This window comes from Sciurus vulgaris (genome assembly GCF_902686455.1).
Source record: "Sciurus vulgaris genome assembly, chromosome: 9".
NCBI classification, from domain to species: Eukaryota; Metazoa; Chordata; class Mammalia; order Rodentia; family Sciuridae; genus Sciurus; species Sciurus vulgaris.
The window spans coordinates 49,696,265-49,712,456 of NC_136469.1; the positions used below are offsets into that span (position 1 = coordinate 49,696,265).

A 16,192-nucleotide genomic window follows, 5' to 3' on the forward strand; every position below is an offset into this window, starting at 1 on the left:
ACTTTGTGCATCAGTGATTATCTTACTGATAAACTGAATGTAGGGCAGTTTGCTTTGGATGGGTTCCTTCAAGTGCAGTTGCAAGATCGAAAGATAGGGATGTTTTATGTTTCTTGATTAATACTGCCACATTATTTTTCAAAGAGACCCATCATTTTACATTTCCCTTGTGAAAATATAAGACTGCCTGCTTCCCTGTGTCTCACTCAAATGGGGCATTATTACTGCTTTCTCCTTTGCCTATTGCTACACACCAACTATTATCTTTCTGTGCTCTCGTACTGATCCTGATCAAAGCAAATGTGCTTTATTTCAAACTGAAATATTATGAGACTTATGCATTATTTTGATTTCCAATTACACTTGACCCTTTGCAGAATCTGTCTGGAATTTTCTCCGTGGATGGCAAAAAATGGGGGATATAACTGTCAGGACTAAAGGGATGCTGTCACAGCACCAGGCTCACCTGATGCCTATCTAGTCTGCCTTTGGCTTACTTTATGCAACCAGTTACTTTGAGAAAGTAATACTTGGTCTCTGGAGAGCAAAAAGTAAAGACGTTGTACGGCACTTTTCCAATGTTACTGAACATCACCTGAGAGTGTGCCACTCCGGGAGCAGCTAACTGACTAAAATATACTCATTTTACCAAAGAGGCTTCAAAAAAAATAACATTAGAGTTGAATTTAGAGTCATTTGTAGGATTCTTTTTTTTTTCTTTTTTCCTCTTCATTTGTAGGATTCTTTCAGCTCTTAAAGGAAAAAAAAAAAGCTACAATAATTTTTCTTTTTTTTTTTTACTGTGTAGATTTAGAGTCAAGTAACCTTGAAGCATAGGTTCATAGATGACTTCAGCATCAGTTATTTTAGTCTCCCAGTAAAATTTTTTTCTTTTTCCATACTATGTCCACAACAGAAGAGTTTCAAAATATTCAGTATGTCATCATTCATTCCTGTATTGGGGACAAGTAAGGCCAACACTGTGACATAAGGTCCTGAGCATAAACAGTTGAGTAAGACACAGATATAACCCTTCAGAACTTTGAGAGGGAGATAAATATGGATAAGTGCCATAAGAGGTGTATAAAATTAAATAGAAAGCACAGTGGTGAGAAGGGAGGGGTCATCAACTTGACCTAGAAGCAGTCAGGGAACTTCTTCACAGAGATCAACAAAAATGACAGGGTCAGGCAGGAAGGGCAGTCAGAGTACGTAGGAATGAATAGTACGTGCAAAGGAAAATGGGACAGAGTGGCCTTGTGTCCTGGGAGAATGACAGTAGCATAGGGTGTCCCAGGGGAGGTCATGATGCAATTCCAGAAGAGTAGCCCTGGGAGAAATTATTTGAATCATGAAAAATATTTTGGACATCTTAGAGACAATGTCAAATCTATAAAAATCCTATCATCTTTAGAGCTATAGTTCACCTTAGAACATTGATATTTAAATAAGCAAAACAATTGGCTAACTATGAAGATTATGTATTATATACATAAATATAAGATCGTCTCCTCATATGACTTTCATGTTTATATTTCCTCACATGTAGTCTTGAATGTTTGTGTCCTCAAATTTTTTTCTGTATTAGATTTTAGGATCCTAAGAACCAGGAACATTCTGTTGTCCTTTTGGACACCTAAAACTATAAAATAAGTCATCTTAAGTAGGAAGACACAGACAGAACAAATGTATAATCTACCAAACATCTTACACTATGTCCTACCGTACAAAAATATAGGCAAACATCAGAGGAGAGAGCAATCAGCTGCAAGCATGCCGTGACTTTGGGGGAAATATTCTCTGAAATCTTCAACCTCGTAAAGCAGGGGCACTATTTCTTGGTTTTCCTTTTTTACAGTTTTTCCTTCCTATAGTGAAAAGTCAATATCCATACGAATGTGACTTAAAGAATGAAACACTCTTGGAGCAAAAGTGGTTCCAAGTCTAAGTGGTTTACGCTTTCAAATGTCAGAAATTGTGATGAGGTATGATAGGGAACTAGAAAAAGTGATGAGAAAAACCATGACCGAAAGGACCAATAGAGAGCTATACAATCCTAGGAAAGAATATACATACAATGTAGTGGTTGAGCATATAGGTTCTGATATCCTGCTACTCAGTTTTTTTTTTTGTTTTTTGTTTTTTTTGTAACTAGATTGGGCCCTCAGGGGCACTTAACCACTGAGCCATCTCCCCAGCCAACTCCCATCGCTACCCCCACATTTTTTAATTTTAATTTTGAGACTGGGTCTCCCTAAGTTGTTTAGGGCCTCACTATATTGTCCAAGCTAGCTTTGAACTCATGATCCTTCTACCTCAGCCTCCTGAACCACTGGGATTATAGGCGTGAGCCAACTCCACCACTGCCTCTTAAAAACTCTAGGTTATCTACAAAGTTACCTAACCCTTTTTCTTAACTATTTGGTTTTTGTTTGGTTGGTTTTTGCAAAATGGGTACAATGATTTTATTTGATTTTATTTTTTGGTACCAGAGATTGAAATCAGGGGCACTTAACCACTGAGTCACATCCCCAGCCCTTTTTTGTGTTTTATTTAGAGACAGAGTCTCATTGAGTTGCTTAGGGCCTTGCTAAATTGCTGAGGCTGGCTTTGAACTCAGGATCCTCCTGCCTCAGCATCCTGAGCCCCTGGGATTACAGGGGTGCACCACCACACCCAGCCGCGATGATTTTTTTTTAAGTATAAATGAGATATCCTATGTAGCAAGTGGTTGGAACGCTTAGAACCATGCCTGGAATATAGCAATTGCTCAGTTTTAAAAGTTACTACTTTGAGCAAATTGAAACATTCTATTTTAATGGCCTGGAGCAATGCCCAGTGAGCATTCTAAGTCAGACCTCCACTTTTTGTCCTAATGAAGCACAAAGTTCCCCTATGAGAACCTGTAAATGTTCGATAAATACTGACCCTATGAGAACCTGTGGATGTTCCATAAATACTTTTTAGCTGTTCTTAAAGAACTTAGGCATCTAGAATCCTCAAATTGTTTAAAAAATGCTTTAGACTTGAGGAAGTAGCTTAAGTCAACACTGGTCAAATCCTTTCTTTGTATCCCCTTTTTCCCCCTTGTGGTAAGAAACCTTTCTCTGTAAGCATAGCTAGGTAAAAAATATTGCTACTCTCACATCTCAGTCCTTAGTGAATCTGTCTTGACACATAAGCAGGATAGAGAAGACACTAATGCAAACTAAGACTCTGGGTTTACTATAAGAGCGATTGCTATCTTGCCACAGCTCCTGCATACCAGCAAGAGTAATCTAAAGGACACACTCCCTCATGGTGCACATTCCTAAGGGGAATGCATTGGGAATGTGAGAAGACACATTAACTTTCCAACTAAGGAATGATGAATCAAATATGCACTCCTTGTCCTTAAGCATTATTCCTTTCTTCTGAAACTGACTGAAAATTCCACAGACATTGTGATTTTGAGAATCTGACCTTGAATCCACACTTGATAAATCTCAACCATACCTTAGTCACATCCCAGCAATCACCTGACATGGAAATGAAGTGCTTTTGCTTCACAACTTAGTAGTAAAAACAAACTTTTAAAGATAAAACAAAGCCCCCCCACACACACCGCCACCTTTCACTTTCTGGAGAAATGAGAACTGTGCTCTTCATTTCCTGATGTTCTGAGAGATCTTGAGATTTCCCATTCAGAATTTCCCCCCAAGAGGTATTTCTATCATTTTTCTTGACTTTGAACCTGTCAATAAAGGGTGCGAGAGGGGAGAGTAAAGCAAAAGTCTTCATGTAAAATGATGTAAATAGATGGAAAGATAAAAGTCTTCTGAACCATAAAGATAAAAAGCTCCTAAACCGGCTGGGACACTGCCTGGCAGGTTTTGCTCTGATTCTCTCTGTAGAAGCTGATGACAGGCACAAACAGAGCAGCTTCCTGTTGGACTTGTTTAGCTCTATGTGTCACCGGCAAAGAAGAACTAGTGCCTCCCAACATGGCAGGAATGAGGGAAGCAAAGGCCTGCAAGGAGCTCATCAACGACGGGGAATTTGTTTCGAGATTTAGAAAAGAATGCAATCAAACTGCTGATTACTCATAGCATACTTGATCATGCAACAGCACTCATTTTCTTTATCATTCCAATACTTACCAAAAATAGAGCCGTTCACACTCTTTCTTTTAAAAAGTTTGTCATAAAAAACCTTTTTTGTTATAATATTATCATACTTTGAATCTGAGATCATCTCCCTGTTCACTGTAGTGGTATTCAGTTGCCAAGACATTGGTTCAACCTAAGAGCCAGTAAATGGATGGACAAAACTATGGTGTACTTATATAGTGGAATATTATTTCAGACTTTAAAAGGATGGAGATTCCGCCATTCACAACAGCACAATGAAGCTGGAAGACATTATGCTAAGTGAGTAAACCAGGCACAGGAAAATGCTCATATGAGCAATCTAAAAATGTTGACTACTGAGAAACAGGGAGTAGAATGGTAATAACATTGCTCCATCCTGGGTTGAGATTGACTCATGGGGTTATCTTGTTCTATAGGACTGGTTAATAAAGAGGTGACTGAAATAATTGGAATTCTACTTCAAAAACAATTTGAACTCTGTGGGTGTGTTGGGGGGGAGCGTGTCTTGGCAATGACTGTGGAGTCTGGTTCTGTTCTTTTTAGATTGTCCCATTCTCTCTTGTCCAGAATATGTTTCAAAATGCAGTTCCAGATGACCTTAATGGTAAGAGAGGCATTGCAGCAGACCTACATTTGTAAGAATTGAATCCACCAGCCTTTATGGGGCAGTTAGTCTATGGTTCCGTGCTAGGCAGAAGTAAAACTAAGTTTCCAATAGGGAAGGGAGTAATATCTGGACCCATTTTGGTTGTTTTCTCTTGTTTTCAGTTTTACATTGAATTTCTGAGTGGAAAGGAGAAGCTTGCTTTGTTTCCTCTGTGCTTAGAATTAGCTCAAAGCAAATCTGCCTGAGGGAATCTGAGACCTGGGTGATAACATCCCAATTGGTGAACATATTTTTTAAGTTGTTTCACATTTCAATGCACATGCTCTTGAATTTTCTTTTTTTCTTAATTACTTTCTCTGTTTTTCTTTAGCTCAGGGTTTCTCAACCTTGACACTATTGACAATTATGCTGAATAATTTTTTGTTGTGGAAGGCTGTCGTGTGTCACCCCCATGGCCTCTGCACACTAGGTGCCATCAGCTAACTCACTTGCAGCTGTGAAGACCAAAAATGTCTCCAGACATTTTCAAATATCTTAAATAATCACCCCTGGTGAGAACTACTGGTGCAGGTGACAAGAGAAGAGGGCCATAGATTGAGCTCTGGAGTTCTGTCAAAATTTACTGAACAGAATTTTCTTTTTTCTTAATTTAAAAGAGAAATTTTATTTGTTCTTTTTAGAAATACATGACAGTAGAGTGTATTTTAGCATACATACATGGAGTATAACTTATTCTAATTAGGAGCTAATGCTTTTGGTTGTACAGAGTTTCACTGGTCTAGTAGAAATTCTAAACTTTGGTGCCTAGTTCATTGTAAGGTATATGATGTCATGTCACTGATGAGCATTCGGGTGCTGATACTTGAATTATATTTATGAGTCACTTTAAGATAATCTCCATAATGGTATGACTATCAACTCCTTGCCATCTAAAATGCTTACTAGAATAAAAGGGAAGATACTTGCTCTGGGTCTCTCAAACCAGGAACAGACATGAAAGGTTAGCATCTTAGGAAACTCCTCTGCATTGCAGAAGAAAAAATGACTTTAGATCTTAAATTCAAGTTAATCCAGGTGGTTAACTGAAGAGTAGTTCCCCCCAAATGTTCACATCTTAATCCTAGGGACTTGTGAATATGTTACTTTATATAACAGAAGAGACTTCACAGATGTGATTAAGAGATTTGAGAATGGGGTATATTCTGGAATTGGTGGGCCAAGTCTAATCTCCTGAGTTCTTAAAATTTGAGACTCATTCTAGGCAGTGGACCTGGATTATCTTGTGGAGCCGTTGTAATCACAGAGTCCTTAGAAGGGTGGGGTGACCACACAAAACAGATCGGAGCAGAGAATTTTGAAGATGGAGATGGGCCATGAGCCAGGGATTGCCAAGTGGCCTCCAGCTGCTAGAAAAGGCCAGGAGTGAATTCTGCCCAAAACCTACAGAAGGAATGCAGCTCTGGTAACACTGATTTTAGCCTCACAGACTTCTTTGACTTCTGAACTCCAGAAATGTAGGGAAATAAATTTGCATAATTCTAAGTCATTCATTTCCTGGAATTTGTTACAGCAACCCTAGGAAACTGATACGGTTCAGTTATGTCACTGAAGGAGCATTCAGATTTTTAAGGAACAACGTGAACACCAAAGTCAGAATTTTGCCATATTCTTACTTTCAAGAGCAAAACGAAGCAGTTCTTTTATGGGTAATTAGGTGATACTCTCATGGATGAAAATGAAGTCATTTTCTCTGTGTTACTAATGATGTGTTTCTTCTTGTCACTTTCAGTTTTAACTCAAGCTTAATTTCTTACGTAAAATTTGGTTTTGCTGACAAAAATACCAGTCTGAGCTACATACCATGAGATAATTGTCCTCTCCTCAGAGCAGTTTTCTCTCTGATCCAGAAATAGCATTCAGGGTATATTTTTTTCATGGTTTCCCCAGTTTTCTTTCGAATTTTATATTGAGGGACAGGTTAGCAATGAGTTTATTTAGTCATATAATAAAGAACATGAAAACATGTCATTTTTTCCCCCTTGACTTTGTTTTTTAGCTTCTTTATTGTTGTCTGTGAGGCACAAAGTAAAGAGGAAAACTATATAAATATTAGGTCATAAGGTCTGGGGATATAGCTCAGTTGGTAGAGTGCTTGCCTTGTAAGCACAAGGCCCTGGGTTCAATCCCCAGCATCACAAAAAAAAATTAGGTCATAGTAAACTGCAACAGAAATGGATCATTGTTCAAATTAAATGCTCAGTCCTTGAGTATAAAGAACTCAGAGACTTGGATATGTTTACATTTGTTTATATAGGTGTCTGGCCTGCTTTTATTTTTCTTGATTTTGATTTAAATCTAGGAAATTTTTGTGTTGCAAAGGGACTTAATCTTATAAACTTGAAATCCAGGTTGTCTTCCATTGTGAATAATCATATCCTTTTTATAGTGTTCACTTCTGGTTCTGGTGCCCAGCTTGCAGATAAATCCATATCTATCTATAAAACATTCCAGGCTCCTTCAGCATGAAAACAAGCAGGTTTTTATATTTGGCTCTTAAAGTGGGACCTGTCTGTGTGAAGGACTGTTGTTAATCCACAGGGGAGGACGAGTGGCATCAGAATTTGGATCTTTTTTGAAGAAGCCTAGATTCACTGTGTGACCATGAACTAATGAATGCCAAATTTCATCTACGAATGAGATTTCTACATTCAACAGAAACTGGTTGGTTATTAGCCAGACATTTTTATAACAAGGAATTCTTAAGTTGAGAAGTTTGGAATACAATATCTTTAAGGTTCATTCCCAGTCCTGTGGTTTTGTATTTCTGTGGTCAGTGGGCCACCAGAGTGGATGAGAAAAATTTTTTGAAAAAAGCTTGCAACTTTGACTTTGACACAAGCCCATAATTATAATTCGTACAACTGCAGGCCCAAGAAAATTTCAAATTCGGGAAAATAAAACACGATTGCCTCAATAATATTATGTAACAGATTTTAAGACCCTAAGAGCTAAAGTTTAGCCTGGTGATAAGAGGGTTGCTCAACTGGTCATATTTAAAAGGCATTTCAAAATTATAGTATACTTTCTGTATTATCATCATTATAATTCTGTTTTAAAATGATCATAACAGGTGAGCATTGCCTCATTGGAAATATAGATGATAACTCTCCATTTCTTAGAACAGAGGCCATTTCTTTAAGTCAGTTAGTGAATGGAATTGAACTGCTGCTGGAACCACTTTCTGGATTTAATTTCTGCAGTGCTACTAGTCATATTCAGAACTTACTGTTTTAAATAGTCACTAGTGTTTAATGTTTTATTGTACCTTGTATCTACATTTGACGTATTGTATCAGAGTTATTAGGAAATTCTAACCTGAAGTTACAAGCCACACCTGAGAATCAAGATGAGAATATTGAGGGCAATATTCTCCAACAAGACAGAAACCATGTTTTTCTCTGTACAGAGCTCATAGTTAGTTTATTTTCAGATGGGCAATTTATCTTATTGAGACGACTTACATTTTTTGCCAAATTTTTATTCTGGAGTGGTAGCAAACTTCATTCTTTCTAAGGCAATAAGAAACTGTCAGCTTTATGCAAGAAAAGAATGGACTGTAATTCTTTCTTTGATTTAGTAACCTCTGCAGTCTTTGGTTTTAACTGGAATTGATTCTTCCTGCTTGGTTTTATCACACCATATCTACTAAAACAGAGAAGAAATGTTCTTGCACCTCTCTAAGATGCAGCACGTTAGGGATGAATTTCTTTATGTGACAAGGCAATTTGGGACACTGACCCAGTCATCATCTGGCAGAATGCCATGCCTAGCCTAGCAGTTTGCTGGGCTAGTCTCAGAAAAGGAGAATGTTCATTGTTCCCATCTGATAATTTTTGTGAAGGGTAGCAGTTCATCGAAGAACTCCTTCAGCTCACACCCGCCTCCTCCGGTAGCTCCCAGAGTGGCAATTGCTGGTGACGTGAGCTCTGGGGAACAGGTCAGGCTGCATTTGACTCAGAGATCTGGAATGCAACTTCTGCCACATCTGCCCTCTAGAATAGAAATAATGCACACCAAGTTTCTCTGTGGACATGTGTTGTTTTAATTCTCCTCCGCAGCTCACTCAAAGGCCTTCATTGCTTTCCATGACTTAAACCAGCAATTCTCCATCTGTTCTTCTGAGGACACTAGCAGTAAATCTTCCCCACTCTCATCCCAGGGACGTGATAGTGTACACATAAGTTAATCTGGTCTTATTTATTGAAGAGGAAGAAAGAGAAGGAGAACATTTGTTTCAGTGCTATACTGTAATTATTACCTCTAATAAATTACTGTCTGTGTACCTCACAACTTCCTGCAACACTGGGGTGGAGATACAGTCCTAACTCTGCTGCATTAGCGTGTATCTCCAAACAGATTTTCTACCACACCCAACTGAAAGCTTCTGGTGTGATACCTCCCAGTTTAGCTCATTCCTAATTCCACTACTTAATCCTATTTGCTTCTGTCTATCCATCCATAGTCCTGCTCCAAGCCCACCTTTCCACAGAGCATTTTTCTCATAAAAACATTACCTTTTTCCTCAGAAATGTTATAAAATATTACTGTTCATAACACACAGGTGCCATTGACTCTACCTCTACAACATGTTGTCATGTAAATGTTTCTGTCTTTCTAGCTATTTTAACAGAGGCAGAATTTTCAGGTCAGTTAGTGTAAATGCATATTATAAAAGTTCACTACATTTTGAATGGATGGATGCGTGGTTGGATGATTGGATGTCAACCTTTTGCATCAGTAACTGAAAAACAGATATTTAAGGAAACAAAGGGATCCTGTCAATTTCAGTATTACAGATGGCATTTTTAATATGTGAGTTTTGGTTTTTTTATATTTTTGGATAGCATTTTCTCCCTCAATATCCTATTTTTAGTTGTAACAAGCAAACAGAACTCACCAAGATTTTTTAAAAGGTAGCAGGGTTTAAAAAAAAAAAAAAAAAAAAGATGTTTTCATTGACGTAGACAAGCCATTTTCTTCACAAGGTTTGTTTCTGAGAGGAATATACTTTAATGGAAAGGGATAGGTAGCCAGGTTTGTGAACCAGTGTTACTGAATGTTAACTCTGCTTTAAGAGTGGCCTAACTGAAGGATAGAAAAATGGAATTATAAAAGAATGATAAAAAAAAGATAAGAAGAAACTGTGGTCTCTTAATAGCATCTGAGAGAGAAGTGAGAAAGAGGTGTTTACAACTCAAAGAAGCTCGAAAATCACATTTTTAGGTTCCTGGTTCAAACATAAAAGATTAGAACAACATCCTTTTCTTTAGTTATGGTTTGTCTTGCAATTTTAAGGCCACTATTAATTTGTATTAATTTGGACATATTTCTATAATTATTCACAAAATTATTCTTTGTCAGAATTTCTGGGCATATTGGTTAATTTCTAGGTATAATTAACTTGTGAATAAAACCTGCTGAAATATTCTCATTATCCTTATTATTTTAAAATACTTGTTTTGACATCTCAGGAAATTCTCAAGAATATGACAGAATCCAGCCTTGGCTGGAACTCCTAAGAGTATAGCCTCAGGATCCCTTTCAACAAAACCTTCTTTTATATTTTTATCACATTAAAACCATTATAAACATGTCATGTTGGCAAAACTCATGTATTTCCTTCAGTTTTGGGTCCCCAGCTTATTTGTGCCCTTAGAATCATTTTCAGAACCATGAATCACTTTCTGACTTGAATCAACAACTGAACTAGAGGAGAGTTGGCCCCAACCAGTTAGTACTCTATCTCAGCTTCAGACTCTTTGATTTAGAACATGAAATTTTCTGCACCCTAGTTAACTATTAGCCCAAGCAGGAGATACTTCCAGGTCTCCTTTGCTTTTCTTCCTGGTGGCTTGCTGCTCACTTTTACAACTCCTTGCACCTGGCACATGTATGGTAGCCTTATAAACAAGGCCCTTGAGACACAACATGAAAGAGTCAGGAAGGAATCCAAGGTGTTCATTAGCAATTACCCTATGTTGAAATACTACCCTACATAAAAGTTTCTTCATTGGCAAATGGACTTGCTGGATTCTTGAAGGAGTTCAAGATAGCTGTCAGAGATCTCGATGTTGAGTGCCAAGGACATTCAAGCTAAGTACTGGCTTCAGGGGAAATCACACAAGTTGGAAAAAGAAAGCATTTGAATTTATACATGATCTTTCAGAAGTGTCCCTGGTTGGCAGTAAATACAACCGTGATCACACTTGGTAAGAATTTTAAAAAGCACCTCTAGGAATGTTTTGGAACATTTATCTCTAAAGATAAAACCACTATTTGTTTTTAGTCATCGTGGACTAATTCCTAGTATTATTCATGTTTATCATTATTGACAACATGGAGGGAGAAGAAGTTAACCCAACAATATCAAAACGCATTAGTATTTCATTTGCGTTATCTTTATTTGGTTACCTAGTAACCAACTTCAGAATCACTAACCTGAAAAGTACTCATTAAGTATCTTATAGTTATAGGTTGTGCCATATGATATACATTTAAAATATATTAAGCAAGACAAGTCCGTGCCATCTAAAAGTTACTGATTATTTGGTAATGAAGTATTTTATTGTCACCATTGTTCCCAAATATGGATGCCTGCCAGAATAGCAAGTATTATTGGATTACCATGGAAGTGTTAGGGAAATAATCTGTCCACATTAAACCCTAAGTAGGCTAACAGCAAGTCATTATTCATCTTGACTATAATTGAACTTTACCAGAGAGATGCCAGAAAAAAAAGCAATTTTAATTGACTTAAATTGCCTAGTTTGCTGAAGAAAGTCTTACCTTCGAAGCAAAATGGAAAAATAATATATTCTGCCATAAATGATGTTTTGATTACTCGCTTGAAGTAAGAGTTAATATTTCCTTAGATGATTTCCTCTTTTTGTAAAAGCCTAAGTTTAATTCTAAACTAACCCAAGGCATTACTTGGATTTCACCCCAGTGGAAGATTTACATAGTGTACAGTAGCAGCTTATTTTAATAATAACTCTTCAACAAATATATTTCCCATTATTGACTGCCTGGGACCCAGATATAGTCTATACAGTTAATTTCTGTTCACCTGCTTAATCACAATCATGACAATTTGGGGCACTCTTGACCTTTGTACAGGATGCACCTATGTGACCATGAGCACCAGATGTCATGGGGTACCCTTTCTCTCTTTTGTAGAATGAGGAGCTTGGACTCTGTTTCTAAAATCTCTTGTTATTCTCAAATTCTGTGTTGCTGTTTGGCCGCCCTAGATGTTGAGTTGATGACTTTTCAAGAGAGTTTTTAAAACATGTAGAAAAGGGAATGGGACTTATGGAGAATTTAACTGTGCATTAGGACTAATTCTCTTTCTGAAGTGAGGAAATCAGAGAAAAATTAGAGTGTGGATTTTTGTTCTCGTCTTGGTTCTTGGGGCACATTTCCCCCTCATCAGCTAGGACGATAGGAGAATATAAAGGCATTCACTTAACTTTATTGGTATGTAATTGCTAGTATTACAATGAGTATGTACAACCATGACTCAAATCTGAATTATTTGAGTCATTTATTCAAAATTGAATGAGTCAGGGAAATAATGATAACTAATTCTAAGGAAATGTTTTCAGTGTACTCAAGGAGTTGAAGAGAGTTTGGATAAAAAGGTTCCAGGGCCAGAAAATATGACGCCTGGAACATGAAGATGGGGGATTCTTCATCTTTTCACTGTTGAACCACATTTACTCAGTTGCACCGTGATCATGTAATTCAGCAGAAGGGCTGAAAGAATACTTATGTACTTACCAGATAACACACCAAGTACGCCCCATTTTCTCCTGAAGGTTTACCACAGGAGAGTAGGGAAATCTGGGGTTACTTGCTCTCTAAGCCTATTTCTTTATAAAATGAAGATAAGACCTTCCCTACATGGCGAGGTGATTACGAGGATTAAGTGACAAAGCTTTTTAGCACGTCTACCTGTACGAATTAATAAGTCAGAACCTTGCTATTACAGTTATTTATTACCTTTATAATTTAGGAAAAGGAATTAGACTTTTATTTTTAGTGAGTCTTTGTTTATGTATGAGCTTTAAATGTGTGTATTATTTTTACATACATATTGCACTTTATGAATGTAATAGAAACAGTGATTCTAACTCTTAAGTGATTTAATGCTCTTCTCTTGCAAGTTTCAGAAGAGAAATAGAGTGATATATATACATTTAATGTCAAAATTATTTTCTTCCTGAAATATTCAGTTGTTAAAGTTTCCATAAAATTGTCTTACCTTTCCATTTCTTGTTGAAGTAAAGAAATAGTCTGTTTCTTTCTAGAGCAAGAAAATGTATCATATTGTTTTTCTGAATGTTTCATTGTTCACTTTTTGTTAATGTATTACTGGGCAAGTACAACTTTTAATGTCCACCAACTATTCATTCATTTGGTGTTTGCTGAGCTCCTACAGATGCAAAATTGCCCTCCCCATCAGAAAATTTGATAGCACAGGACCATATTCATTCATCAGGTATTTATTAAGCACCTACTGTGTGCCACATCTTGTGTGTCCAAGGGTTTGTCTGCCTCTGTGGACGTGATTTGTTCAGTGTTTATTTATGGGTTGATTCCTGGAATCATTGCTTTATTTCATGGTGTTTACCAAGTAGGTCACTTGCATATATTTAAGTAGAAATGTTGCTTGTTTAATAATAAGATGCCTTATGAGTCAGCACTATATGCCAGCAGTTAGGGAAATAGCATATGAAGCATTTTACAAATTATACTCTTTAGGTTAACACATTTTGCTTTTGGTATTGAGTCTAGAGTTTCATTTTTCAATGCTTTTCCTGTTGATCTAATTGAATAGGGAATACCCATTTAAAGAGAAACACCACTGCCTCAAGAAGTATGTTCAAATGTTTAATTATTTACAAGGCCTCTATTGCTTTCTGTCAAATCATACTTCTATAGAAGATAGTTGATTTTTTTTTCTTGGCATTATTAGTACTGTTGTTCACTTTTACTTAGAAAAACTACAGAAATAAATCAGCAGGCTTAGAGGGATCTGGAGAATTCTACTTTATCTTGCTTATATATTTCCAACTAACAGTCTCATCAAAAGTCTGTGGGTCAAAACAGCAATTCCAACATGAACATGTGCTCTATTAGATGCTTCGGATAATTAATTACTTATGCAGATATTTTCTTCCACAATGAATCATCCTTTAAAAAAATTTCATGGAATATTTTAACTGTTAGTGTGTGTATATATGTACCACACATGTGAGAAGAGAAAGAATAATCAATCCCATGCTTTATCCTCTTTTCTCAATCTTTATACATTTTTATAGTTTTGTTGGTTTCTTGGGGTACTTTAAACCAAATCTAAGACATGTGATTATATTGACAAATGTTTCAGTGTTATCAATAACTGATAAGTACTTTAAAAATTATGCCTAATATTTGATTTTATTGCAAACAATGGTTTAAAAAGTTCTACATATTATATTTGTTTGTTATGTCTCTCAAATTGCTTTTAATCTAGAACAGCCTCATTTTTATTCTGTACTAGAAATTGACAAAATATATTCAATTATCCTACAGAATGTTGCACAATTTAGATTTAGCCCTTATTATATAAACAGGTACTTAGATCAGAGATTTGGCTAAATTCAAGTTAAAATTTTGAGGCAAGTGTATTATAGATGGTTCTGTGTTCTTTCAGTTGTGTTGTGTATCTGACCATTATGCATTTATTAATGATATATTAGAACTTAATACCTGCCTTCTTTGATGAAGAGGGTTTCAAGAATCCATGTTGGGGTAGCATAAGTCATGTAACTTGGATTTTAGTATTTCAAATGATCAATAATTTTGAAATCAACAGTGATTACTCCAAGGTTATTTTTAATACCATTATTCTAATAGGAAAAAGCAGTTTTAAATGACTTTCTTGTCCCAACATACAGCTCTAGTTATCAAATATTTTCAATAAAAACAATTCTTTTAAAAATTAATCTAAACTGGCTCAACAAACTCTAAAGTATAAAGCTAATTATTTCATTGAAAAGGTTGCTTTTTATCCGTCAATGCTGTTAGTTGAAACTTTTAATCTCAGAGTTGACCAGAAAAGAAAATATCACCATTTTGACAAAATACTTACTACCTTGGTCAATCTCTTGAATGGCAGTTGGTCCAGGGAAGTCCAGCAGAACACCAGGTCTCCAAGTAGACTGAGGTCCTTTTTTAGGGAAGGGGGAACCTCCCTAAGAATACATTCTTAGATCTTACCTGGGAGAGAAACTGGTACAAAAACCGGTGTTTCCTGAGGGATAAAAATAAATTGCTTAAGACTTTTGTTCATGAGGTCTTGCTTATTTGTTTGTTTATAGGAAGAAATCTTTCCTGTTTTCTGCTCTGTATGCTGCCTTTATATTTGGTGGTCGGCACCTAATGAACAAACGGGCGAAGTTTGAACTGAGGAAGCCATTAGTGCTCTGGTCTCTGACCCTTGCAGTCTTCAGGTAGGATTTTTTTTTTTTTTTTTTTTGGGGGGGGGAGTCTAATAACATCCACCCATGTCATCAGACTTGCTGAAAGAAAGCAATAATTGAGCATTTCATTTCATATTTGATATTTTTTAGTGTTGAATGTATTGTGGACACAAAGCCATGTTCAGAGAGAAAGCTTTCATTGCAACCACATTTGCCATAATATACTCCATCTCTTACTTTGAGAGTTCTCAGGCCATCTCCTTCCCTGTCCAAAATGATCATGCAGTAGTACAGTTCATCTGTTATGACTCGAAACAGTGAATCGATTCCATTACTTTCGTTGCTTAAATATAAATGAAGGGCCAAATGGAAAGCCACACAAGTAAAAGTGTGGAAGTCTATTGGAGAGCAGGTTTCAACTCTCATGGATGTATTGGTACTATACTAGTCCTTGATCAAAAGATGGCACTCAGCCAGGTGTGGTGGCCAAGCCTGTAATCCCAGTGATTGGGAAGGCTGAGGCAGGAGATTGTGAGTTCAAATCCAACCTCAGCAACTTAGTGAGTTCCTGAGCAACTCAGCGAGACCCTGTCTCTGAATAAAATATAAAAAGTGCTGGGGATGTGGCTCATTGGCACTCAGACATACTGCCAGACACTCTTATCTGTCTGGGTCAGCATCATTACACTATTGAGTTTCTTGCTCTGCGTCCCCAAAAGCACCGTCCACCCTCATTCCCTGAATTGACTCACAAGCGAATGTTTTGTGAAGCCAGTTCTTACTTTGCATCTGGCAGAACTCACCATAAGAGACTGTTAGGAAAAGGGCTGTTCTCTCCAGGGGCTTCTGTCAGCCAACATGCAGACACATTGCTCTGGAAGCTTGAAGGAGCATTTCCAATCTTGAAATATTTGGTGATGTAGGCCATC

General features: G+C 36.9%; 1 protein-coding gene across 4 annotated transcripts in view; it reads left to right on the forward strand.

Annotated features, from left to right (window-relative positions):
- Positions 1-16,192, forward strand: part of ELOVL6 (ELOVL fatty acid elongase 6) — a 129,736-nt gene that overhangs the window by 69,422 nt on the left and 44,122 nt on the right. For 3 of the 4 annotated variants that reach the window (XM_079153944.1, XM_079153945.1, XM_079153943.1), the window contains exon 3: positions 15,162-15,293. The exons of the other annotated variant lie outside the window; for it this stretch is intronic. In XM_079153944.1, the coding sequence (XP_079010070.1) occupies positions 15,162-15,293 (132 nt within the window). The remainder of the gene's footprint in view (positions 1-15,161; positions 15,294-16,192) is intronic. 4 annotated transcript variants of the gene reach the window in all.